This window comes from Mya arenaria, chromosome 4, assembly GCF_026914265.1.
Source record: "Mya arenaria isolate MELC-2E11 chromosome 4, ASM2691426v1".
NCBI lineage: Eukaryota > Metazoa > Mollusca > Bivalvia > Myida > Myidae > Mya > Mya arenaria.
The window spans coordinates 62,263,785-62,291,378 of record NC_069125.1 but is presented as its reverse complement, the minus strand read 5'-3'; the positions used below and the strand labels follow the sequence as shown (position 1 = coordinate 62,291,378).

The 27,594-nt window shown below is 35.4% G+C and overlaps 1 protein-coding gene across 3 annotated transcripts in view; it reads right to left on the bottom strand.

Moving 5' to 3' along the window:
• The window catches only part of LOC128231730 (cohesin subunit SA-2-like), a 50,293-nt gene that overhangs the window by 10,493 nt on the left and 12,206 nt on the right, over positions 1-27,594 (bottom strand). For 2 of the 3 annotated variants that reach the window (XM_052944865.1, XM_052944866.1), the window contains exons 14-31: positions 27,317-27,431; positions 26,269-26,375; positions 25,473-25,562; positions 24,985-25,074; positions 24,603-24,662; positions 23,732-23,875; positions 22,963-23,033; positions 22,351-22,438; positions 20,592-20,762; positions 19,680-19,833; positions 18,928-19,061; positions 18,055-18,156; positions 16,410-16,481; positions 16,014-16,090; positions 14,129-14,257; positions 13,498-13,682; positions 12,861-13,044; positions 8,872-10,251 (exon numbers count right to left, since the gene is read on the bottom strand). In XM_052944865.1, coding sequence (XP_052800825.1) covers positions 10,239-10,251; positions 12,861-13,044; positions 13,498-13,682; positions 14,129-14,257; positions 16,014-16,090; positions 16,410-16,481; positions 18,055-18,156; positions 18,928-19,061; positions 19,680-19,833; positions 20,592-20,762; positions 22,351-22,438; positions 22,963-23,033; positions 23,732-23,875; positions 24,603-24,662; positions 24,985-25,074; positions 25,473-25,562; positions 26,269-26,375; positions 27,317-27,431 — 1,986 coding nt within the window. In that variant the 3' untranslated portion in view covers positions 8,872-10,238. Of the gene's footprint in view, positions 1-8,871; positions 10,252-12,860; positions 13,045-13,497; positions 13,683-14,128; positions 14,258-16,013; positions 16,091-16,409; positions 16,482-18,054; positions 18,157-18,927; positions 19,062-19,679; positions 19,834-20,591; positions 20,763-22,350; positions 22,439-22,962; positions 23,034-23,731; positions 23,876-24,602; positions 24,663-24,984; positions 25,075-25,472; positions 25,563-26,268; positions 26,376-27,316; positions 27,432-27,594 lie in introns of those variants that run through there. The other variant, XM_052944867.1, reaches the window with a different exon arrangement.

Genomic DNA, 27,594 nt, shown 5'->3' with positions numbered 1-27,594 from the left:
ATATTTGGTTCCAGGCATGATTTCTCAAAGATTTGACCTACTAAACCAAGTGGAGGTTTTGATTAAGGGGACCATTCTGACCAAGTTTGAACATTATCTGACCAATCTCTACCAAGATATGGTTCCGGACAGATGGAAGGAATGACGGACGGACAGCGCCAATATTCCCTTCCCGAATGGATTTGTTTGGCAGGGCCTTGTCATGAGCCTTGCTACATGCATCACTAACAGCAAATCATCAATGATTATACATGCAGTAAAATTCATGTGAAGATCTTAAATGCAGTTTTAGTTATAACCATGGTTTGATATTTTGCAAGACAATAATGACACCATGCCAGGCAAAAGCTTGACTTTGTGAAACAGACGTGTAGCTAAATATCTACATAGCTGATTGTTCAGCTGGTACGGAAACGTTTTAAAGACAGGTTAAGTTTATTCTGGTTATTCAGGCTGCACAGCAGTTACTGGTTTGTCACCATAATGCAATAACTCAATAGCTGCTTATTTCTTTTATAAGCACTTACTCATTTCTTGCAAAAGGGTGATTACTGTCTATCTTATAGCTGTCTTATACCTGTGCATACCAACAAGATAATCCTCTTTGTATCCCAAAAATTTGGTTTCTTATAACCATCATGAGGCAAAACCAAATTGATTCTGTTTAATGTCATCTGACTGGTAGGTTTTGGCTCTTCAAAACCAAAAGATTTTACAGTTCTTCAAAATCTTAAATACTCAAGTATAACAAGGGATATTGTATTTATAAAGTGAATATAATAATTAACCATGTCTGGAAGTATTCCTGTGTTTTAATCAGCTACTCATTGTTATTTCTGAAAATAGCCAGGCGTATATTTGAGTATGAGGGATTCATGCCCTAAGCAGTTTAAAGAGGCTTGGACACCATTTGAAATTGTTACCGAAGTCATTTTAATTCAACATACTTCCTGTTTTTGATGTCTGAGAAAAAAACAATCTTTACAACAGCTACTTAACAATAGTCTGATGTTAAAGGCTCTAAATCCTGGTTTCAGAATTTAGATCCTGAATTTTACAACCCCAGAGTATTCAATCTTTTCCCCTATCTTTTTGTGAATGGGGCATGGGCTGTTAGAACTGTAAAAATAGCAACAAAATGGCTGAAATTGTAAATTTATGATAGTATATTTCAAACAAGAAAACAAAGCAAGGGCACTTGAAGATACAGAATTTAAAGAGATTAGGAATGCATTTTAACATAACTATACAAGTAATTTTGGATTGTGAATTTTGAGTCCAATTTTTGTGAAAAAATATACTTTTTTTATTTGTATTCGGCACCATTTTCTGTGAAAAACAAACACTGGTATTATATAATCAACCATAAAAACAGTTATATCAAATAATTTATTAAACTTAATGTGCATACTTCAGTGGATTTTTTATATTGTACAATGCTGGATAGCTTGTCCATTCTTCTGTTGTATACTTTCAAAAGAGGTTGAATTATGCAAACATCTGACTCAAATTTGTCTGATTTCTCCAGCCAGGTAGGTGGACTTTGAATTGAAATCTGGCCGTTAACATTGAATTAATTTGATATGGCCTTGTTAATAACCATGGGCCAGTTGCTCCAATGTCTGTTCATGTGATCGTTCTTTTTGCATCAAACTGTTTTAATAGCAATTCACTGATAATTGACAAATATAAATGACATAGAAATGGATAAATAAAAAATATTCCATTGAAAAAAAACAAGAGGGCCAAATGGCCCTGAATCGCTCACCTGTCATATATTGCACATTCTTCCATTATATACAAATATTGAAAACCTAAGCCTATGAACACGGGGCGTGGCCAATTTTGACCCCAGGGCTAAAGTTTGAACAATCTTAATAGTGGTCCAATAAACAATGCTTCATACCAAAATCTAAGGCCTTCGCCTTTTGGTTTCGGAGAAGAAGATTTTATAAGTTTTCATCATATACATATATAAGGAAACCCATGACCGCCCGGGTGGGGCCATTTTTTGACCCCAGGGGCAAAGATTGAACAATATTGGTACAAGTCAACTAGATGATATATCATGCCAAATATCTAAGCTCTTGTCACTACTTGATTTTACGTGTGTATCTATATATGTATATTTGTTATTAATTGTTGTATGTGGCCCATATTGAAAATTGGTATGTGTACTAAATATGTTATCCAGTTTAAATTAAGACGTTACTTGTCTTTGTGAGTTCGGAGAAGATCAGCCCCGGGGTGTGGCCAATTTTGACCCCAGGTCCATGATTTGAACAAACTTTGTAGAGGTCCACTAGACGATGAATCATGCCAAATATCTAAGCTCTAAGCCACGTAAGTTCAGGAGATGATTTTTGAACTTTTCACTACAAACATATAGAGAAAACCCATGACCCTCCAAGGGGGCGGGGCCAATTTTGACCCCAAGGCCATAATTTGAACAATCTTTGTAGAGGTCCACTAGACGATGAATCATGCCAAATATCTAAGCTCTAGTCCAAGTAAGTTCAAAGGAGAAGATTTTTGAAGTTTTCACTATAAACATATAGAGAATACCCTAACCCCCTCGGGCGGGGCCAATTTTGACCCCAAGGCCATAATTTGAACAATCTTTGTAGAGGTCCACTAGACGATGAATCAAGCCAAATATCTAAGCTCTAAGCAACGTAAGTTCAGATGAGATTTTTGATTTCTTAAACAAATAGAGAAAACCCATGACCACCCAGGGGTGGGGCCAATTTTGACCCCAGGGCCATAATTTGAACAATCTTTGTAGAGGTCCACTAGACGATGAATCATGCCAAATATCTAAGCTCTAGTCCAAGTAAGTTCAGAGGAGAAGATTTTTGAAGTTTTAACTATAAACATATCAAGTATACCCATGACCCCCCGGGGCGGGGCCAATTTTGACCCCAAGGCCATAATTTGAACAATCTTTGTAGAGGTCCACTAGACAATGAATCATGCCAAATATCTAAGCTCTAGTCCAAGTAAGTTAAGAGGAGAAGATTTTTGAAGTTTTAACTATAAACATATAGAGAAAACCCATGACCCCCCGGGGCGGGGCCAATTTTGACCCCAAGGCCATAATTTGAACAATGTTAGTAAAGGTCCACTAGACGATGAATCATGCCAAATATCTGAGCTCTAGTCCAAGTTAGTTAAGAGGAGAAGATTTTTGAAGTTTTAACTATAAACATATAGAGAAAACCCATGACCCCCCGGGGCGGGGCCAATTTTGACCCCAAGGCCATAATTTGAACAATGTTAGTAAAGGTCCACTAGACGATGAATCATGCCAAATATCTGAGCTCTAGTCCAAGTATGTTCAGAGGAGAAGATTTTTGAAGTTTTAACTATAAACATATCAAGTATACCCATGATCCCCAGGGGCGGGGCCAATTTTGACCCCAAGGCCATAATTTGAACAATCTTTGTAGAGGTCCACTAGACAATGAATCATGCCAAATATCTAAGCTCTAGTCCAAGTAAGTTCAGAGGAGAAGATTTTTGAAGTTTTAACTATAAACATATAGAGAAAACCCATGACCCCCCGGGGCGGGGCCAATTTTGACCCCAAGGCCATAATTTGAATAATGTTAGTAAAGGTCCACTAGACAATGAATCATGCCAAATATCTAAGCTCTAGTCCAAGTAAGTTAAGAGGAGAAGATTTTTGAAGTTTTAACTATAAACATATAGAGAAAACCCATGACCCCCCGGGGCGGGGCCAATTTTGACCCCAAGGCCATAATTTGAACAATCTTTGTAGAGGTCCACTAGACAATGAATCATGCCAAATATCTAAGCTCTAGTCCAAGTAAGTTAAGAGGAGAAGATTTTTGAAGTTTTAACTATAAACATATCAAGTATACCCATGATCCCCAGGGGCGGGGCCAATTTTGACCCCAAGGCCATAATTTGAACAATCTTTGTAGAGGTCCACTAGACAATGAATCATGCCAAATATCTAAGCTCTAGTCCAAGTAAGTTAAGAGGAGAAGATTTTTGAAGTTTTAACTATAAACATATAGAGAAAACCCATGACCCCCTGGGGCGGGGCCAATTTTGACCCCAAGGCCATAATTTGAACAATGTTAGTAAAGGTCCACTAGACGATGAATCATGCCAAATATCTAAGCTCTAGTCCAAGTAATTTCAGAGGAGAAGAATTTTGAAGTTTTAACTATAAACATATAGAGCATACCCATGACCCCCCGGATCGGGGCCAATTTTGACCCCAGGGCCATAATTTGAACAAACTTTGTAGAGGTCCACTAGACGATGAATCATGACAAATATCTAAGCTCTAGGCCAAGTAAGTTTAGAGGAGAAGATTTTTTAAGTTTTCACTATAAACATATAGAGAACACCCATGACCCCCCGGGGCGGGGCCAATTTTTACCCAAGGGCCATAATTTGAACAATCTTGGTAGAGGACCATTTGGTGATCCTACCTACCATATATCAACGGCCTAAGCCTTGTGGTTTGGGAGAAGAAGATTTTTAGTTTTTCCTTTCCGTTGCCATGGCAACCAGAGTTCTGCATGGAATTCAATTCTTTGAACAATTTTCAAAGGGGACCACCCAAGGAACATTCCTGTGAAGTTTGGATGAAATTGGCTATTACTTTATGAGGAGATGTCGTTTAAAGTAAAAGTTTACAGACGGACGCCGGACAAATTGTGATCACAAAAGCTCACCTTGTCACTGTGTGACAGGTGAGCTAACAAGACTAATAATTTGCTTGCACTATTCATTGTAAGCAGCTTTTTTTTTAAATCAGTTTTGCTTGATTTTTCCCCCAAGATATAACTGAATGGTTTAGTTATTAAACCTTTGATCACCAATAAGAAAGAAGAAACTGGGAAAATGTCAGGCTATCAGACAATAATGGAACATTCAGGTTAACACAGATTTGCTAAAGGATAAAACCTTCATCCTGCCATAAAAAAATGTCTGATGCAGAAATCACGCCAGGATGTTACACTTCATGTTGACCTAGTGACCTAGTTATTGACTGCGGATGACCCAATATCGAACTTGACCTAGATTTTATAGAGATGATCATTCTGACCAAGTTGCATTGAGATTAGGCTAAAATTGTGACCTCTAATGTGTTCACAAGGTATTTCTACTAATTGACCTACTGACCTAGTTTTTGACCCCAGATGACCCAATATCGAACTTGACCTAGATTTCATAGAGATGATCAGTCTGACCAAGTTTCATAAAGATTAGGTCAAAATTGTGACCTCTGTTGTGTTCACAAGGTTTTTCTAATAATTGACCTAGTGACCTAGTTATTGACTGCGGATGACCCAATATCGAACTTGACCTAGATTTTATAGAGATGATTATTCTGACCAAGTTGCATTGAGATTAGGCTAAAATTGTGACCTCTATTGTGTTCACAAGGTTTTTGTACTAATTGACCTAGTGACCTAGTTGTTGACCGCGGATGACCCAATATCGAACTTGACCTACATTTTATAGAGATGATCATTCTGACCAAGTTGCATTGAGATTAGGCTAAAATTGTGACCTCTATTGTGTTCACAAGGTTTTTCTACTAATTGACCTAGTGACCTAGTTTTTGACCTGGGTTGACCCAATATGGAACTTGACCTAGCTTATGTTAAGATGATCATTCTGACCAAGTTTCATTAAGATAAGGCTAAAATTGTGACCTCTATTTTGTTCACAAGGTTTTTCTAATAATTGACCTAGTGACCTAGTTATTGACTGCGTATGACCCAATATCGAACTTGACCCAGATTTTATAGAGATGATCATTCTGACCAAGTTGCATTAAGATTAGCCTAAAATTGTGACCTCTATTGTGTTCACAAGGTTTTTGTATTAATTGACCTAGTGACCTAGTTATTGACCGTGGATGACCCAATATCGAACTTGGCCTAGATTTTATAGAGATGATCATTCTGACCAAGTTGCATTGAGATTAGGCTAAAATTGTGACCTCTATTGTGTTCACAAGGTTTTTCTAATAATTGACCTAGTGACCTAGTTATTGACCGTGAATGACCCAATATCAAACTTGACCTACATTTTACAGCGATGATCATTCTGACCAATTTGCATTGAGATTAGGCTAAAATTGTGACCTCTATTGTGTTCACAAGGTTTTTCTACTAATTGACCTAGTGACCTAGTTATTGACCGCGGATGACCCAATATCGAACTTGACCTAGATTTTATAGAGATGATCATTCTGACCAAGTTGCATTGAGATTAGGCTAAAATTGTGACCTCTAATGTGTTCACAAGGTATTTCTACTAATTGACCTACTGACCTAGTTTTTGACCCCAGATGACCCAATATCGAACTTGACCTAGATTTCATAGAGATGATCAGTCTGACCAAGTTTTATAAAGATTAGGTCAAAATTGTGACCTCTGTTGTGTTCACAAGGTTTTTCTAATAATTGACCTAGTGACCTAGTTATTGACTGCGGATGACCCAATATCGAACTTGACCTAGATTTTATAGAGATGATTATTCTGACCAAGTTGCATTGAGATTAGGCTAAAATTGTGACCTCTATTGTGTTCACAAGGTTTTTATACTAATTGACCTAGTGACCTAGTTGTTGACCGCGGATGACCCAATATCGAACTTGACCTACATTTTATAGAGATGATCATTCTGACCAAGTTGCATTGAGATTAGGCTAAAATTGTGACCTCTATTGTGTTCACAAGGTTTTTCTACTAATTGACCTAGTGACCTAATTATTGACCGCGGATGACCCAATATCGAACTTGACCTAGATTTTATAGAGATGACCATTCTGACCAAGTTGCATTGAGATTAGGCTAAAATTGTGACCTCTATTGTGTTCACAAGGTTTTTCTACTAATTGACCTAGTGACCTAGTTTTTGACCCCAGATGACCCAATATCGAACTTGACCTAGATTTTATAGAGATGATCAGTCTGACCAAGTTTCATAAAGATTAGGTCAAAATTGTGACCTCTATTGTGTTCACAAGCAATTGTGAACGGACGGACGGACGGACGGACGGACGGACGGACGGACGGACGAAGAGTGATCACAAAAGCTCACCTTGTCACTACGTGACAGGTGAGCTAACAAAAACAAAACACCATCTTTTATAAGTTTGAATTTTGAAGTGTAGTTATTTTCCTGCCATATTTTTTTTGTCGGACATAAACAAAATAAATGGCATGCATACTCTCCTTGTTGTCTTCTACCCACATACCAGGTTTCATGAACATATAGCTCAAAACACTTTTTGAGTTGTGCTTATGGTTAAGATACGATTAAAAAGTATGGTATTTTCAGTATTTCTGTTGCCAAAGCAACCACATTATTTGCATGAGAAAAAAGAGAGTAAAATAATGTTCATAATCTCCTTATTGCTCTCCAAACAAATACCAATTCAATTAAGTGTAGGGATTTGATAGCTGTAAAGACATTTATATGCACAACTAACTCTTAGTTTGGAAAATGGAATTTTGGCAAGCATTTCGTTAATGTCAAATATATCTCAGCTAACTGCAACTTAGCGTCATTTCTGTACATTTATAATACCTCTCTATTGCAACTGGTAGACATGGGATACGGAGAGAAAGCACTTGCCCATACTGCAAATGTTATATTGATAATAAATTCCATTTTTTGTTGATATATTCTTTATATAATGTTATAAGGATTTTTTGTATTGCAAAATATTATCGAGAAAACCATACTATAGATAAATTTTATTCTTTAATTCGAATATAATACCTTGATCATATGTAACATAGCATGGTTTATATATAAAATCATGCATTTGAAGAAAAAAATGTTTTTACGGATGTTTAATTTTGAAATCTTCATGTGTAATTGTCACTATTATGTTTGTATTATGTATGTATGTGCTTGTGTTTGTGTATGGGCCAGAGGCCTTTTGAACAATCAACTTTGACCATTGTGATGGTAAAAAGCTCTTGATCGCAAATGCCTATATGAAAAAGTCATTTGCCCAAAACATCACTCCCCTCGATAGCCAGTCACTCTAGCCATTCGTTTCAAGTTTATTTTTTAAATAGCCAGTTTGTACTGATTCTAAAATATTTTTTTCCGTATACTCCTGTTGATTCTACTAAAAGGTTTCACTGAGTTCAATTTATTTGCTGATTTACGCGTGACTCAAATTCATCTGTTTTCTGTTAAGACACAGACACATTTTATTTATTTCACTCAATGATCATTTTATATATTATAAACTTCAAGGATCTTCATATGTGTTTTTCCATTAAAATTTGTTCAGTTCCATTGCGACATATACATGTATGATACATTTTGAATCATTTATAAATGCATTTATCCTTAAAAGACAGCCACATTTGTATATTCAACTGTCTTCTTCAGAAGATGATCTTTTTAAGCTTTAAGCTTCTGATCAAATTCTTAAATATTTAGAATGTAATATATGTTGTCACTTGTACATTTTTATGAAATAAATATGTTTGAACCAAATAACCAGTAATATATATGGCAAAGGAGTTGATTGGCGACAAAAGCCTGACCATCAACACTTCAGTTCAATGTTGTGAGGATTAGCATCAAGAGATTTTTAAGTCATTCATAGCATTTGCAATTGGTCAAGAAGCAGTCAGAACCAGGCACAGTGAATGTCAAAAGGTTGTGCACCTAAGTTACGCCCCCTCTAATTTTAAGTCCTGGATGCTCCTGGATCCAGCTCTGATGGGGATGTAACATCAGTTCACCTATGCTGTCACAACGACATAATTTGTCCTTCTTTTAATCACACATTTTATAATTTAATAATAAAGGCATAGAGGACCAAAAGTAATTAAAACAACCAACAAGGGAAACTTTGACATTTTTATCTCTTCATTTAAACTGCATAAATCAAAAAGTTTGCATGATTTTCATTACTAAGAAAGGTAAATATAAAATATGATAATAATGAACTTTTTTACATTATATGAAATGAAAGGATGAAGACAGTGTATTAAAACAAAACATTATAGACAAAAAACTTGCAAAAGCAAACAATATTATCCTGTAAATTGTAAGCATTATTTTGATTACACTACTGTATACATATCCCTTTAAAAATATATACAACAAACATTGGGCAATATTTAAAGAGTAATAATTTTAATCAAGACTGTAATAGTCAAAATTAGGAACAAGCCCATAAGCCCTTCTCTGGTAAAATGCTTTCCGGGTGCGCTCAAATTCTTCATATAACAAAGCAAGGCTTTTTGGTATTTTTTTTCTTCCAAGCACTATTGTAAGAATGAGAACTTGTTCTAAAAAAAGTCTAATTTCAATGACTTAGATTTTAAAGGCTTATCAAACATTTTCAACTCTTATCATATACATAATGTAAACCCTTGTGTTATATGATTTATTGAATGTTAATCTAGTCATGTAACTTATTGTGTTCCCTTTAATAAATGGCCCACAATAGAGGATGATGCCAAAAATCATTCTTTTCATTTTAATGCACCATCATTTATAACTTGTTTGACTTGAAAGATCAAAAAGCAGAAAAAAACATGATTTAGGTACAAATTGAAAAAAATATTAGCCTTTATCAATGTTTTTTTTTTTAATTAATAGCTGTCTAAATATTCCCGAGTAAAAAGTGACAAATAACGCAAATATTTTTAATATCTGTACAAATATCATAAATATTTTTATGTTTTTATTGTAAAAGTCCAACAAGTTAAACATGATAATGCATTAAATTAAAAAGATAATTGTTTGCATCAAACCAACATTGTGCGCCTTTATCATCTACGATATATGTATTATTTTTTCAGTAATGTATTTTCATTAAATAAACAATGCTTAAAATAACCTTACATATCACACACCATATCTTTTGCAAAACTTCAGTGAAAAGATTTGATACATGATATGTTGAACACATCCCGCTTAATTGCAGTGATATTTTAACCATTATCAGATCTACAGGCACGTTAACAATACACTGTTCACCAATGAGCTAAGATTTAAGCGACACTTTACAGCCACTTTCACAATACTCAGTTGACCAAAGGGCTACGATGTAAGCATCACTGTATACACACGTTCACAATACTCAGGCACTATAAACACATTCGGGGTCTAGAATCACGTGTCAACATTGCACTATTGTCTCTGTAACTCCGCCCCTCTATGGCAAAACAGGTGGGTGGGGTAAACTCATAATGCACCGAGGTCTTCATCCCCAAACACTAGAAACAAAGCAAAAACAAAACAAACTATAACAATAATCACCAAACTGAATATATAAACACTCTTCATAAAAGCTCTGTTTTGTGTTGTTTTGATTAGTTTCTTACTGTTGCTTTATCGGGGATGTTATTGAACTGGCAGCTGAAGGGCCGAATTTATATTTGCAATAGGTTTGAGGGGGCAATTTTGGCCCCAAACTGGTTCAAAGGGGGTGAAGCACCCTGCTGCAGAAGTAAAACTATTTTTTTTTTAGAAGCGGATTCGACGGTATTCGTTGAAGCAAACTTGAGAGTCAATCCTAATTCCTAACCACAAATAAAGTAACAACCAAAGCAACCAGTTGAAAAAAAAAGACTTTTTAATCATTCAGAAAATTTAAAAAAACAAAACAAAAAAACCCCATTATTTTTCTGGTTCCTGGAGCCAAAATTCTAAAAACATGTTCAGTCTCAAGGTTGTTTAACCCATTTATGCAATGAATTCAAAGGCGTTACATAAGTTCTGCTTGAGCCTGCCTGCATACTTATATCATGAAGAGTTTGTGATATTCCTCATGTTAATCCGCCATAAAACTACTTGTAAAAGCACGATGATAATTGAATTAACCAGTCGCCAAAGCAATTACTGCAACTTGTCGAGAACATTTGGCCAGCAATTTCAGTTAATCCCTTGATTGAATTCAGAGACTGACTTCACTGATCCAATTGGGGTGCAAAGACAAAGATCCTGCCTACTGCATATCACCTTTTTTCCGCATGGATATATTTATTCTCTTTTTCTTTCAAGCCCAAATACCAAAAGTTCCATCACTGTCTGAATGTTCGCTACATAACATATATAACAGAGCTTTCATGAATAAAATAAATGGAAAACAATGTCTATTTTCAGATAATTTTAAGGAAATTATTAAAACACAATGGCTCCATCTTGTCAACAAATGTTTAATATCACTTTTTTAATATGATACCTTTGTTCCCTGTTTTAAATAGATGACCCTGAATATGATACCTTTGATCATTTTTTTTAATCCATCAAACCCTGATTATGATACCGTGGATTGTTTTTTTTAATCCATCAAACTCTGATTATGATACCGTGGATTGTTTTTTTTTAATCCATCAAACCCTGATTATGATACCTTGGATTGTTTTTTTTATCTGGCAACCCTGGTTATGAAAACTTTGGGTTTTTTTATCTGGCAACCCTGATTATGAAAACTTGGATTGTTTTTTATATCCGGCAACCCTGATTATGAAAACTTGGATTGTTTTTTTTATCAGGCCTTTGATCACTTTTTTTAATTCGGCAACACTGACTATGACACCTTTGATCACTTTTTTTAATTTGGCAACACTGATTATGATACCTTTGATCACTTTTTTTAATTCGGCAACCCTGATTATGAACTTTTATTGCTTTTTTAAATCCGGCAACTGTGATTATGATACCTTTGATAGCTTTATTTAAAATTCAACACCCTTGATTTTGAAACCTATGATGGTTTTTGAATCGGAAACACATAGTATGGTACCTTTGATGGTTGTTTTTTAAATCAGTAAACCAGAGTATACTACATTTGATTATTATTTTTTAATCGACAACCCGGATAATGACACCTTTTGTTGCTTTTTTTAATCACTAAACCCTCAGTACGATACCTATGGTCACTTTTTTATATTGATAACCCTGAGAAGAAATGATATTTATTTCAAAGCAAATTATAAAAATAGAATCTTCCGGCAAGACTTATTTGAAATTGCAACTTCCCATTAAATTGGTGACACCAAAGTAATATCAAACCAAAATTCTATATCTTACGATCTTTCCATGTACATTTGTTGATAAGATGGCCGTTATATTCTTCAATATATAAATCACCCACAAACATGCATTATAACAGGGAAACAACAATTGTCCACAACTCACAAACACCAACCACAAATCACATCTAAACAACGTATTCCTGTCTAAAACAGCTAACACACGAAACAACACTTTCCTATATAAAACAGGTAGGTAATACATAATGGAGAATAATAAGACAGAAATAATGAAACAATAAAGATAAGATAAGACAATAACACCACAAATATTACATATTTAGAGGATCTGACAAGAGCGGTCATTTAATACAGAATTTATGAAAGTTTTTGAAAATTGATAAAAAAATAAGCCTTGGTTTTTGAAAACTGATAAAAAAAATATAAGCCTTGGCGATTATTTTTTTATAGTTTTAGCAAATGAGTTGAATAAATACAGTAGACTTACCAAGAATGTCAGACTTAATTTATATCATAAATACTTCTGTGCCAATTTCAGCGCTAACCCCCTCCCCCATAAAACATCGCTTTATAGCCAACCATTTTCAATACCATCTATTAATGACGAAACGTAACACTTCTTGGCGAGTTATTAAACTAGTTATATATTAAACATATATAATGACGTTATTTCATTATGGCGACAGCATTTATGATAATTATTTCATTTTTTCCCCACCATCCCTGACTGCTACGACCTGTGCTTAAAATGAATCTATAAAAACTTTCAACAAAATAAACCTAGAATAAATCTGTTAAAACTAACGAACGATCACAAGACAACTTACGAGGCTTCCTGGAAGTCAACCTCCGACCCAGGCTCTGATGCATTACTCTCTTCGTCCATACGTCTCCTCTTGGTGGCCGCGTGGTAGGCGGTGGACTGGTGTTGGGGCATTCCCAGGCCTGGGGCAGGGGTTGCCGCCTGGCCGTGGTCCCAGCTGTGATTGGACGTCTCCTCCGTCATTGTACCTTAATTTGGAGACACGCATTTATAAAATAATATGATATATAATAATATGAGTTTACATGTATATAAATGACATTAAAAAGCTGTTTTAAAAAAGTACTGACCCTAATAAAGTTGTTTCTACACCATAATGAAATTTATTTAAGACTTACATAAAGGACAATTGTTTTCGGTTAGCGCACTGGCTTATTTACTAGGCGACCCAGGTTAGTTTCCCAGTCCGGATGCATGTGAGTTTGGTTTGTGGTCACCATGCGGGACTAAAGAATTATCTCCGGTTACTCCTGTTTCTCTCAAAACAATAGACTATACTCTCGCGTAACATCGTGCCAATGAGAATAACTGATACAATGTTGTAATTACTTTGTTTCACAATCGTTGTTTAATAAAAATAAATTGAAATATAATTTTGACATTTTGAAATTAAGGCAACACATAACATGTAGCTCCCATACCGTCCATATTGGTGACGTTCCTACGTTTGCCATATCTTTTCTGTGCGGCCTGCTTCAGAGTGATGGGATGGATCTCGTGCTCGCCCTGTACGAGGGAGTTCCGATATGTAAACAGCGCCTGCCAGTCGTCAGAGTTGCGCTGGATCGGGGGAACGCCCGCTAGCTGCTTGTCCAAGTAGTTCAGGCTGAAATAAAATTGCAATTACACATATTGTATATTCTTTGTGAAATTATTTTACAGCTGAAGTTGTAGTAACTTATCCATCAGGATTATCTTTTTCATACTCTCCCATTGCTAGAATTTTACTAGCTTAAAGAGTTCTTTTTTGATTCAGGTTGTTGCATAGAAAATTTGCAATTAAAACTAACTGTAAAAACCATTGGGACATCCTGGAGGCGAACTAGCTTTGATGCTCTTTTTCTATTGGCTAACATATTCCTTTCTTAACCAAAAGAGTATTTAAAAAATCAGGTTGTTGAACTTATGTGGAACTCTTAAATAGCGCTCTGCCTACGCAACTCATCGTTATTAATTTATTTTACTTACAAGTTACACAATCTGATTTCTGATGTCATAAATGTTATAAAAACAAGTAAATGGGTTTGATTTCTTTTCAAATAAAATACTTACACTGTCTTTTTGTCCTGCTTCATTAGTTTGTTGGTGAACTCGCACAGCACCTCGAGAAAGGCAATGTTGGGCGGCGCCTTGCTCATATCATTCAGGTCCACATTGGCAATGCTGAATAGAATCCCATCCCTGGGGGAAAAAAAGATTTAACATTGTACATGATAAGCTGATATTCAATACTGCCAATGCTAAATAGGATACCATCCTAGGGGGAACAAAGATTAAACATTGTTCACTGGTATTCAACAATGATTGGTGGAGCCTTGCTCATGTCGTTCAGGTCCTCATGGGCAATGCTGAATAGGATACCATCCCTAGGGAAAAAGGTTATTATTTATACACAATCATGTCATTCAGGTCAATGTTAGCCATACTGAACAGATCCTGTTCCTGGATTTAACATGAGATATATGTTAAACAGTATACCATCCGAGTGCTGATTAGAATCATGTGCAGTACTGCATTACGGTATGTACAGTTTTACCAGAAGACATGCATCGACAATGACCATGACCTATGACCTTTTGATCCCAAAATAAATAAGGTCATGTCTTGGTAAAGTACAAACTACTAATAAAGCTTCAATAGTCCCAAACAACTAGGACCTTGATGTATAGATTCAGAAAACAAGATTACTCATAAACTGGTCAACAGAGAACTATTTTATGGTGTAAGATCAAACTGCTCTTAAATGTGCAGACAAAATTTTGAAAACAATGTTTGCCATGAAAAGCAGGGTTCCCGCTGGCGATCGCCATTGTCGCCATTTGCAACAAAATCGCAAAAGTGGCGACAACTTTTCAAATTTGGCGAATTTATGGAGGCAACAATTTTTTTTGAAAATATTTTCTTCAAATGACATAAGCAGTGCCCATGCGGCCTGCATGATAATTGATTCTGTCACTGTCACTAATCAAGCGCATCTGCTGGTGTTTCAACAAATCCGATAATTAGGGCAAGCAGTCACAGCTCAGTCAAAACTTATCTAATTATTGCGGAATTTTATTGCTTTCACGGATTAACAATGACATCCTTTAACTTTTATGTCTCTTATTAGCAAACAATTTTAAGATTAAGCTCAACAGCTTTGTTGTTGAGTAATTAACATGTTAGTTTTAAAAATGCAAATCATAGAAATTTAGGTTGTCGGAAAGACACGTGACATGCAAATTTCGTAATGACATTTACGTGCTAAAAAAAGATTTGCTTTCGGTTTTGTCGCAATTTGTAATTGCTATGTATGCAGCATTTTAGGGGGGTTAAAAAGTGTCAAAAAGATAAACAGAAGTCATTGGGTATGCTTACAAATAAATAGAACTACATCCCATTTGATAAGGCTTCCTATGAGTTGGATGGAGTAAAGAGTAGACACTATTTTATTAGGACAGTATGGTCTTAGTCTGACAATTTTTCATTTATTTTAAATTTATCTCATAATTTCATAATCATATTTTTTAATTTATGACACTATTGTATGCAGGCATAAGACTGAAATCATATTGATGTATATCATTTTTATGTCACTTTTTTTGGCAATATTTTCATTTTTTTTTTTTTTTTTTTTAATATATACCAATACTTGTCCATATATTTTGTCAATAAAATAACAATTTGCTCATATCTTGTGCTTCATGAACAACAATATTATATCATGTTCTGCATGACAATATGCTTATTAAATGCAATTTAAGGCTCTTAAAATGCTTAAACCCCATGAGCTTCAGAGGGCTTCGCCCTGGACCTGTAAGAGGACCTTTAACGGCCCCCTTAACCCCCCGCGTAAAAAGTGGCGACAACTTTTTAGAACCCAGAAAATGTATTCATTAAAACAATAAATCTGCCTTATAGCCCAAGGTATCTAAGCCAACCAAATTTTTCAGCTCACCTGTGCATTGCCGCCACTGCCTCTCTGTTCTTGACCTGATCGAGACCGAACGACAGGGAAAACCTCCTAGCCAGTTCCTGTAAATTGTCAACACAAACAATCAACCATTGCTTGGCAACAAAATATACAAACGTAAACAAATATTTGAAAATAACCTCAAATTTCTATTCAAAAAGAACTTTCAAATTCGTACTAATCTTGTCTTCAAATAAGCCTGAATATTTATATCTGTTATTTGGCTCTGAAATCCTTACAAGTTGACTTTGAAAAATATATCATGAATGCACACATAAAATAAAATATTTTCTTCTTTTATTTTCACCATAAAATGAAGACCATAATGCATTCAACGTCAGTACGCATTTTGACTCCTGTGAATTATGTAACTTTATGTACCTTTATAGACTGGAAAGCATCAGCGGAGCGGTCAATCATACCATTACCCTCATCCTGGAGCTCCCGGAATAACTGAAACACCACAGGCAGGGGTGAACAATGATGGCAAGTCTTGATAGTATACAAACAATATGGGAAACATAATGATGAAACTACTTTCAATCGCTAGATAAGACTGCTTTTTACCAAATTGATATATATATACTAAAAAATATCACTATTTCAAAACACAAAACCAGTGATAATCCTGATTCTGCCAAAGCTTTGTAATTTAAACATTACTGATGAAGATGAATGCTTTCCAGTTGGTAATTACAGTTGAACACCGCTATTTCAAACACCGTTTATCCAAAATTATTGCTTTTTCGAAATTATTTTTCAATCCCGATTTTTCCTCCTTTTTTTAAACTAAATTTTTGGTCTTTAATCCGAAATTGCTATTCCGAAATAATCACTATTCCGAAGTAAAAATTACGGCCCCAATTTGGTTTTACACACCTATTTATTAATTCTTATTTCGAACACGATCATGTCAAAGTTTTTCACACCATTCTGTCAATGCACTCGGGCATCGGCTTGAGGTGACAATGGAGCACAATAAGCACTTGTTAAAGAATGAGCATGCGTATGTTACAAACATCAATGTCAGAAAATGAGCCATTCATTTGGGTGATGTATTGTGTATATCATTGCTGGTTAACACAATCTGAATATCATTTGAAAATGTCAACCTCATCTGATTGGATTGCCGCATTGCATACATGTGCTGTCATTTTGTTTTAAATGTTTTATGTTGTTTTAATAAAGAAGCATAATAACGAATTATTTGTCAATTGTTAAACACTAAATCAACAAATATTTTTGTATACGAAAGATAACTCAAACTGAATGTATCGTATTGGTAACATGTAACCGACATTACAATCTTCAGGACTTAGTATTTCACGTCATCTCTAATTCACAAACGCTGTCATTTGCAGAAAATTGTTAATTTGAAACATCGGCATTCCGAAGTAATTTGTTGGGTCCCTGCGCTTTTCGGATTAACGGTGTTCAACTGTAAAACCGATATGGTGAATTAAATCATGATAAACTTACTTTCTTTAACAGTAACATTATCAAAACATGTTTACTTTTAAGTATTTCAGGCTTGTGATCTAACAAAAACAAAACTAAACAGAAAATATGGGCAAAATTTCAACCAAATGATGTCATATCGGAAATTAAATTAACCCTTTGCATGCTGGGTAAATTGTCGTCTGCTCAAAAATGTCGTCTGGTTTATTCTAAATTACTTTCAATTTACTTAAAACTTTGGGGAAATATTGACTGAGTGGCAAACATCTTGGAACCTGGGTCCAAGCTGTTTGCAAAGCCTTTAAAATCGCCATCAGCAGCCTAAGGGTTAAATGAAGTCATTGCATTTTTTACCGGCATCGTATGCGTTAATGTTACCATTTTTACAATGAAACGGGTAAAATCTGAGAAAACAATGAAATTATACTTCGATTAACTCAATGTTTGAAACTGTATTTATCAAGATATAATCCACGTTCGTATTTCAATAAACCACCAGAAGGCATGAAATATATTTGCTTCTGTACTGCTCCATGAATAGACGATGCCTGCAAACTCCACCACTTACCTGAGTGAGACTTGTTATGAGAGTCTTGGCCGTGGTGACCTTGTTGATTTCTCGTGACTTGCTCAACGTGGCCTTGATGATGTCACCATAGTCATTGTAGAACTGAAAACAATGGATAGGCCATGTTTGTTGAATTCATCACTGTGACGTTAAAATGTTTGAAAATAAAATGACTCTTTTTTTAAAACACTTTTATGAAAAAAACAAATACACATTGTGCACAATCCCTTTAACTTTATATTAATCAAGTAAAATATGATTTTGAGAACTGCATCTGGTTCAACACAATTTTAACCTGAGTAAAAGGACTTGCTTGATGCAAAAACGTATATGAGCTACCACTGTAAACTGTTCTTAAAACATTTTTTCAGACCAATATTTAAGATTTTACATAACCAGAGACTAAATAGCAATGAAATGATATTTGTTGTCAATATTTTTGCAGATATATTATAGATCAGGCCCCTAGACCACATAAAAAGTCATTCATTTCACAACATAAAAGCATATCTTGCATGTTTTTACACTTTTTTAAAACTTATTTCTCATAGAATGTGTTGATAAAAACTTTTGGTCTAGATTTCAAAGAAAACTAATTTAGAGCAGAAGATGTTCCCGTACTTGAGAAACTGTTAAAAATAATGGGATACTGTAGTACACATTTTGACGTAGATTTTTTTCTTTGGAATATTGACCGAAGTTTTTAATCAACATATTCTATGAGAGAACACATTTTTTTTAAAAGTATAAACATTTACGGATCAGAAAAACTTTTGGATGTTATATGGTAAAATATGTTTAGCTTGAGATAGATGTTGACTGAAGTATTTTCGTGATATTCGGGCCAGATAAGACCATATAAAGACCACCTACCTTCATGTAGTGTTTGAACATTGGAGCAGCAGCAGTGATGTGGATGACATTATACACAATCAGCTTGCAGTAACAGGCGAGGAAGTTACGTCGTTTGTGAAGCTCCTCAATCTTTATATTCTCATCCACTTCATCTGTAAATGCAAGTAACATTGGGCCGATGGTTTAGAACTTTGTTTAAGTTAACAATGTGATTAATGATATCATTGTCTCATTGTTTTAACTACTAATTTTTCATCCATCCCGCAAAATGACAATCTTACCAACTGTTCTTATATACCATAGTCTAATATCATAAGCTCGTAATCCTGCATTTTACCATCCCCAATAAATATAATTTCAAAGAATAATAGTTAGCAAACAAAAGCAGTGGTCAAAATAATCACAAGCCAACAAGCCCTGCGCTGGTAAAATGTTTTTCGGGCTTGCTCGAATACTGAATTTTATATTGCAGGGCTTGTTCAAAATTTGATGCCAAGGCTGAAGCGATAGTATAAGAATTTGGGCTTGTTCATTTAAAAGTCTAATTTCGATGACTGCAAAAGGTAAAAAAATCTTTTCAAATCACTGACTTACACATGTGTATCTGACTTGATGTAGAAACCATACATTTCTCTGACAAAAGGGCAGTGAAATATTCTCAAAATTTATGCAGGGATGAATGCAAACTTTACCACATAACTAAACAACCTCTGAGAAATGCATTCATGTATCACAGTTCAATCTTTCACATGAACAAGTCATGTACACACCATCATCATCCTCTAAGAAGACTTTGTCCATAAGGAAGGACGTGAGACGATTCTGCAGGCTCTTGTCCGGATCATATACCAGCACGTTTTGGCTCTCCCTCTCCGCAAGCTGCTTCCCATAGACCACTAGGCTGTCGCATATTGTCAGGTAAGCCTGTGGATAGTTTGAACAGTTGTAGGTTTACTATTTAAGCTATTGTAGGTATACAATCAAACTTATGGATCAAACTACTAATATAAGATAAGGTGGCTCTTGTCTGGTTAATACACCAGAGCTCTCCCGCTCCCCTGGTTGCGTCCCATACACCACCAGGCTGTCTGTCACTTTATTCAGTTTTCATTTATTTCACAATGCAATAGCACCTTGTACTTAACTAACTGCATGGAACCAGAGAATATCTTTAACAATTTAAGAAAGCCCATAGCAGCACTTCAACCCGAAACTCTGTGGTCAACCTCCAGTTCAGACAGTAAGGTCAATTTATCTCACTTCTAAACAAGTGCTCCTCGCAAGGGTCGTGAGATCAAACATAGGGGTGTTTCTGAGGAATTTATATAAACTTTTGTTTAAGCTTAAGAGTACTTAAAGGGTGCTGCACCCTGTCCTTTATTTTAAGCACCCTTCTGCATGACAGCTCCACTGCCTTCATAGAATAAAATGCTTAAGACTGTCAAATATTTATAACTTATAAATTTATACATACAATGATTACATATTTGGCAGCTGAAATCTAATCTTACTTTCATTACTCAAAAATCCTAAGATTTTTGTCAATTTCATATTGTTCCAAGTAATTTCTCATCCTGAAATAATGTGGCCTTTTCCCACTTGGACCCATTCTCTCTTTTGCAGCATCCAGTCCTTTTTTAAAACCTAGCTAAAATATACAGTCAAGAAATAAAGCCTCATACCTCCTCACTAATCTTGTCGCTGGTGTGGAAAAGGAGTTGATGGCAGTACTTGAGGAGATCCACCTGGTATTTCCTCACAGTGAGCGCGTGATCCTCACTCGGTACCTCATCAAGCTTCTTCAGGTTCCAGAGTAACAACATCTGAAGCGTCTTCTGAGCCTTACACACAATCTGAAAGAGATAAGCAACATCCAAGTGTTATGGCCGACTGAAATATTTCTCAAGTTTCTAATTTTATCTGGGCTGGTTTGCACACATCATCTTAAATCATTTCCTAATTTGAATCATTTTCCTAAATAAGTATCTCACTGTTCATATCGTATAAAAATTTAACTAGAGCTGTCACAGGAGTGAGGAATACCCCCAAATGCCGCCTGGACACAGGAATGGCAAACTATTCCTTTGAAAAGAGGCCATAACTCCAAGGTTACTGCACACTGCATCTTCTTTTATCATGCATGTATTGTTTAATTTAAATCTGTTGAGTAATTTAGAAGTTACACTGCTGACTAGAAAAACTAGCCTTTCATGAGTTATCGTCCGGAAACCGTTTTTCTATTTTTAGTAACAGTGACCTTGACCTTGGCCCCACCAGCCCCAATATCAAACTTGACCTGTATCTTCTGATGTTACACCTGTGTACCAAAAATTTTTCAAATCTGTCTAGCCTTTCATGAGTTATCGTCCGGAAACCGTTTTTCTATTTTTAGTAACACTTAAACAGTGACCTTGACCTTGGCCCCACCAGCCCCAATATCGAACTTGACCTGCATCTTCTGATGTTACACCTGTGTACCAAAAATTGTTCAAATCTGTCAAGCCTTTCGTGATTTATCGTCCGGAAACCGTTTTTCTATTTTAAGTAACAGTGACCTTGACCTTGGCCCCACCAGCCCCAATATCGAACTTGACCTGTATCTTCTGATGTTACAGCGGTGTACCAAAAATTGTTCAAATCCGTCAAGCCTTTCATGAGTTATTATCCGGAAACCGTTTTTCTATTTTTAGTAACAGTGACCTTGACCTTCGCCCCACCAGCCCCAATATCAAACTTGACCTGTGTCTTCTGATGTTACACCTGTGTACCAAAAATTGTTCAAATCTGTCAAGCCTTTCATGAGTTATCTTCCGGAAACCGTTTTTCTATTTTTAGTAACAGTGACCTTGACCTTGGCCCCACCAGCCCCAATATTGAACTTGACCTGTATCTTCTGATGTTACACCTGTGTACCAAAAAATTTTCAAATCTGTCTAGCCTTTCACGAGTTATCGTCCGGAAACCATGAAAACCGACAGACCGACCGACCGACAGACAGGCAGACAGACCGACCGACTGACAAGCTCACTCCTATATATCCCCTCAAACTTTGTTTGTGGGGGTATAATAATTTATGAAATACTTCATTTTCCTTAATTTTGTTGAACATAAATGTACAGAGTTTTATGTTAAAAAACAGACTTTCCTACCATTTAACTACAAATATTTTAGGAAATTGAATGGATTAAAAGTTTGGTTTAAACAATATTTATTGTATGTACATACATTTAGCAAAACATAAATTGGATACATGAAAAGTAAGGATTGAGGAGATAGCTCAGATCAAAAATTTAACCTTCTTATCTGCAATGTCATCTTTTTTCACCTTCTAGCCTCAAATCATCCCAAATACTTATACAGTACATCCTTATCAGGTATATGCATTTTTGCTGACGGATAAATAATTCTCTCAAAACAAAGGAACAATATACAACCGAATACCTCGTCATGTAGGTCCACACTTTCAGAAGCCAGCCTCACGACTTGGAACAAATCTTCCCACAATTCCCAGGAACTCAGATCATGGCAGCTGAAGCAAAGTAAGACATTTCAATAAGACCATACCAAATAGATTCTATCAGTCATCGAAATTAGACTTATGGATGAAGAAGCCCGAAAACTTACGTTATTGCTTGGCATCAAATTTTTTAACAAGCCCTGCTACATAAAATTCAGAATTTGAGCAAGCCCGGAAAGCAGGGCTTGCGGGCTTGTACTTATTTCAACTACTTTCCTATGTTAGGCGTCTGGTTCCTATTGCAAGAAAAAAGTACTTAAAAAAATAAAATCTCTTAAAACCAAATTTAATGCATCAATGAAAATCATAAATCATATATATGGCAGTCATACGTTTAGAAAACTGAACTTCTCCTGTATATGTTGAGCAGCAACAAGTTTGAGCCTTCAGAAATATATTTGCTTATTCAGGAAGCAATGAAGGCTTTCCATTATCTTTTTCAACAACATTTAAGGAAGCAATAATACTAATTTCATGAAGACTTCTCTAAAAATGAGTGAAATTAGTGTTAACAAGCCTTGTTGGCAAGGTCTTACCAGGAAAATGCATACAGGCGTTTCAAGGCTGCAATAAGGGCATACACCTCATCTTCATCGGGTTGTTCTCCCTAAAAAAAGAAAGATTATGTTCAAACCTAGGCCAAACAAGAATAATATTGAGGTTCCTGCAACATACTGTCAAAAAAATGGGGGAAAAAATTTAATTTTGAAAATAATTTGATACTTGTACAAAGCATGTTTATTGTTGATATGTTTACATACATACACATTCTGACAATAATATTGCCAAGAAAAAAGCACAATACAAGTAAACTGTATCACCTTGTACAAATTCTAGTGCCAAATTGGTTTATATTTCCAATAATTATCATTACTAGACACTAAAAAGGTGACATGTCGCGCTGTCGAAGCCTTTGACATATTTTAACATTTGACCTCCAAGGGTGACCATGACCTTTTAAAGTTCAGACCTGAGTCTAGAGCCCAACATGCCACCTCACTATGGTGAATCTTTATGGCAAGTGTTTTGACAAGCATACATTGCATGGTCAAGATATGGTCAAGCTATCGCCCAGACAAGAATGATGCAATGAACCAAATGTTATCAATAACAAATTTGCCAAAAAAATGATAAAATCCATCCACATTACATGAGCACATACCTCAGCAATTCTGTAAGGCTCACAAAACATACACTAGTTTTTTTTAATAAAAACAACAACCCACAGATTTGAATCTTTGGATATTCAACTTTGTACATAAAGTGAGGTTACAGAACATACTGGTATGGCCCATGTCAAGTTACCTCAGCAAAAAAGTCTTGCATTGCCTCCTTGAACTTGACCGCAAGGCTGTCTACCAGCGTTTTCCTGGCAACGTCACACTTGCCGGCAATAGCGAATGAATCGTCACATAGGCTCTCAAAGCAGCGTGAACACATCTCCAGTACCTAAACACAGAATATACATGAATGTTTCTGTTTTTTCAGTTTAAGATGAACATACAAAGGTTTGTTTCAGGTAACCTGACCCTACTAAATAAAAGCCTTGTTGTTGTTATTTTTCAAAAAGAATGGAGAAAAAAGGTCTTCCTAGCATAAACACATTTTTAACAGAAACAGACATTAATTTAATTAATATATGAGTGACATTTGCAAGAAATAGCGCTATTTGCAAGAAAATGATCTTGACATAAAATTTTATTTTTACAAAGGCATTTAAAAAGCCCCAAATCATCTGTCACTGATCAATCTATTCCACATCCACAATTTTATTTTTTATTCTGCAATATATCACAAATGAAATGGTCATATAATGTTTGTATCTGCCAGAAGTGGTATACATATAAGTGCAATACTGCATCTTATAGTTTTTGTCACATAAAGTACTCAGACAACGCGTGTTAAAATAGTAATGATGACAAACAAGAGCGCCACAGACCTCACACTTACCGGTATGATTGTCTGTTTTTTTTCTCTCATTTGAACAAGAGGTATTACTTGACAATACTTTGAATACCTTGAACAGGTTCAGAGTTACGGTCAAGGATATATACATCAATACCTGAACTTTTCTTCTTTAAAAAACAGACCAGCTTATAGTATGTTATCATGAAAGTACTAAAAATAAAGTACTAAAGTATCTATGACGGGGAAATAATAAAAGTATAAACTGTACCTCTTGGTCAGTGTGTTTTTCCACAATCTCATGAAGATATCTTAGCAAGGCTTCCAAATTCTGAAGAAAAACAATATGAACATCATAGTTGGCAGATAAGAAACTTACTGTATTGCTATATGTTTGTGTAGAAATTAGCATAATTCCGTAGTTCATACTTCAAAAATACTTAACTATATATCATCTTTATGTACTTTAACTATGTGTCACTTCTATCTGATGTCTTTTTCATCTTGTGTGAGGCAAAACAAAATAATGTTTGTTTTCGATTTTACTACAAAAATGTCCGATAGCAATGAAAAAATCTTTCAGTCTGCAAGGTTGAGAAACCGGAAGCAAACACACCATTTAGTAACAAGTTAGCATTCTCTATATTTCTCACCTTCTCCTGCCTGCTGGAGGTGTATATCTCCAGGTCAAAGTACTGGGGGATCTGTAGCAGGTTGCTCACCTTCTCTGGGTCCATCAGATACTGTGGAGAATGAATAAACGTTGTTGGGTATACGTTTAAAATAAGAAGATATTGATGAATCATACCATTTCAAAACCTTACCTGTGTCTTACAGATACCGTGGTGAAAAATGAAGAGTTAAGTTTAAACTTATGGATTTTTAAAAGTTATTGCACATTATATTAATCACTCTTGTGTTATGCAATACAATAAAGTAATCTTGTGTTATGCAGATGCCATAGTGTCCCTTTAGGAAAGTATCAACAGTGTCAAGAAATGGTCATATAAAAATAGCATGCCCTTTGACAATCCTGAAAGATTTTGCATTCACAAAAATATCATGCCCTTTGACAATCCTGAAAGATTTTGCATTGTTTATGACAACCAACCCAGTTTGGCATCATATCTACTTTATTTACCTTCAACAAGAGTTGTGGAAGGGCCACAATGTAGTGCTCTGTCAGTTTGGTTTTATCATCCTGCACTGACTGCTTCTCTTTGGTTGTCAGCTGAAAAACAGGGTAGTTATACATGAAAACTTCTCTTCTTGGTTTACCATCTTAAATCTTTGTTATGAAAGCTGTAAAACATTCACTCCGCAACTATCAAAGTTGAATTTTGTTAAAATTTACCATACAGTTACATGAAATGCTTTGCTTGAGTCATGCAAGCATTTGTCAAAATTCACAGATCTGCCCAGTAAAACATACAGTATACACAGTTGAGCATACACATACTTTTGGTACAAGCGTTTGTCTGCTTTACTACGTTAATCATGCAGCACAGCGTAACAGAATAATAGATCATGTTCCACATTCATGTATGCATACTAACTGCCATGGTTTAATGACAAAGGTACAACAATTAAATGTACATTTAAGTTACTTTTTGAGACGCTTTAAGATATTAATATAAAACTTAGAACTAGTAGGTTTGTTCAACAAGTAAAATATTGACAACGAGGCTATGAACAAGCTAACAAATGAATCTTATCAGCAGACCAACACGTTTAAGGTAACGTATACTGATGCAGCATGAAAATGAAGGCATCTCAGTGTATATAACATGACATTCTGCAGACCAGTAAAAATAGTCCTGCAAATTTTACACACCCGATAACAACAGGAAACACAGCCGATATCAAATGATATCAGATGCTTGCCAACAAAAGAAAAACATATAGGGAAATAATTTTGCATATATAATTGCCCCTACCTTCTGTTTTGAGGACCCCCTGCCGACTGGTGACTCTCCAGTGGCAGCCTGTTTCACACAACACACCATTATCTCTATAAGGCTGGTCTCCTGTTTGTCATCAAGAGCTACAAGAAACAAGGGCAAATAATGATTACTAAAGTTTGGAAATTGCTTCGTTTTAATGCTAAAAGAGAATCATGTATAGTAAATTTTAACCAAAAATAAAACGACAACAGAAGTTCAATTTCTTTAATTATGTATACACATGTATATTTATCAATAAAACGAATTGTATTCCCAAGTTTCCTGGAGTTGGTTACTTTCACTTAGTTTCTAGGATCGATATCTTACAAAGCAAAATATAATTGTTCAAACAATAGCAACGATGTTCTTTAAATCATAGTTTTTGATAATTTCTGTTCTGTGAGAGTTCATTATACAGGATCACTTGATGCAAATGCTAACACAATACCCAAATTGATGGCAAAAATACTCAATACCCAAATTGGTTGCCAAAAATACTCAACACCCAAATTAATGGCCAAAATTATATAATACCAAAATTGATGGCCAAAAATACTCAATTCCCAAATTGATGGCCATAAATACTCAATACCCAAATTGATGGTCAAAATTACACAATACCCAAATTGATGGTCAAAATTACACAATACCCAAATTGATGGTCAAAATTACACAAGACCCAAATTGATGGCCAAAATTACACAATTCCCAAATTGATGACCAAAACTGCACAGTTCCCAAATTGATGGCCAAAATTACACAATTCCTAAATTGATGGCCAAAAATACACAATTCCCAAATTGATGACCAAAACAGCACAGTTCCAAAATTGATGACCAAAATTAAACAATTCCTAAATTGATGACCAAAAATACACAATTCCCAAATTGATAGCCAAAATTTCTGGGTTTCTCTCACAGTCCTTGGTCTTAGGGTTGAACTTCCACTAAGTGACTAAAAGTTTACTACCCCACAGCCCTCCATCCCCCCACAAACAAACTCCAACCTATTCTGTACTATCACATTTAGCAGGCTCCATTACCTTCCTCGCCTTTTCCAGGTTCCTCCAGCAGTAAGTCAGTCATACACTCCCAGTCCTTGGTCATAGGGTTGATATCCCACAAGCTGTCCACTAGGTAAGCTCCATGTTCATGAAGCTGATAAAAAAATGAAATGCTATAGAATCTCATGTTAAATATTAAAATTACTTCAAACATTTTTGAAAAACAATATTTCAATAATATTCTATGACTGAACAAAGCAGTTTTTGAGAGAACCTCAAATAAGCGTGAAATGTTTCTTACCACAGTCTTGATCATA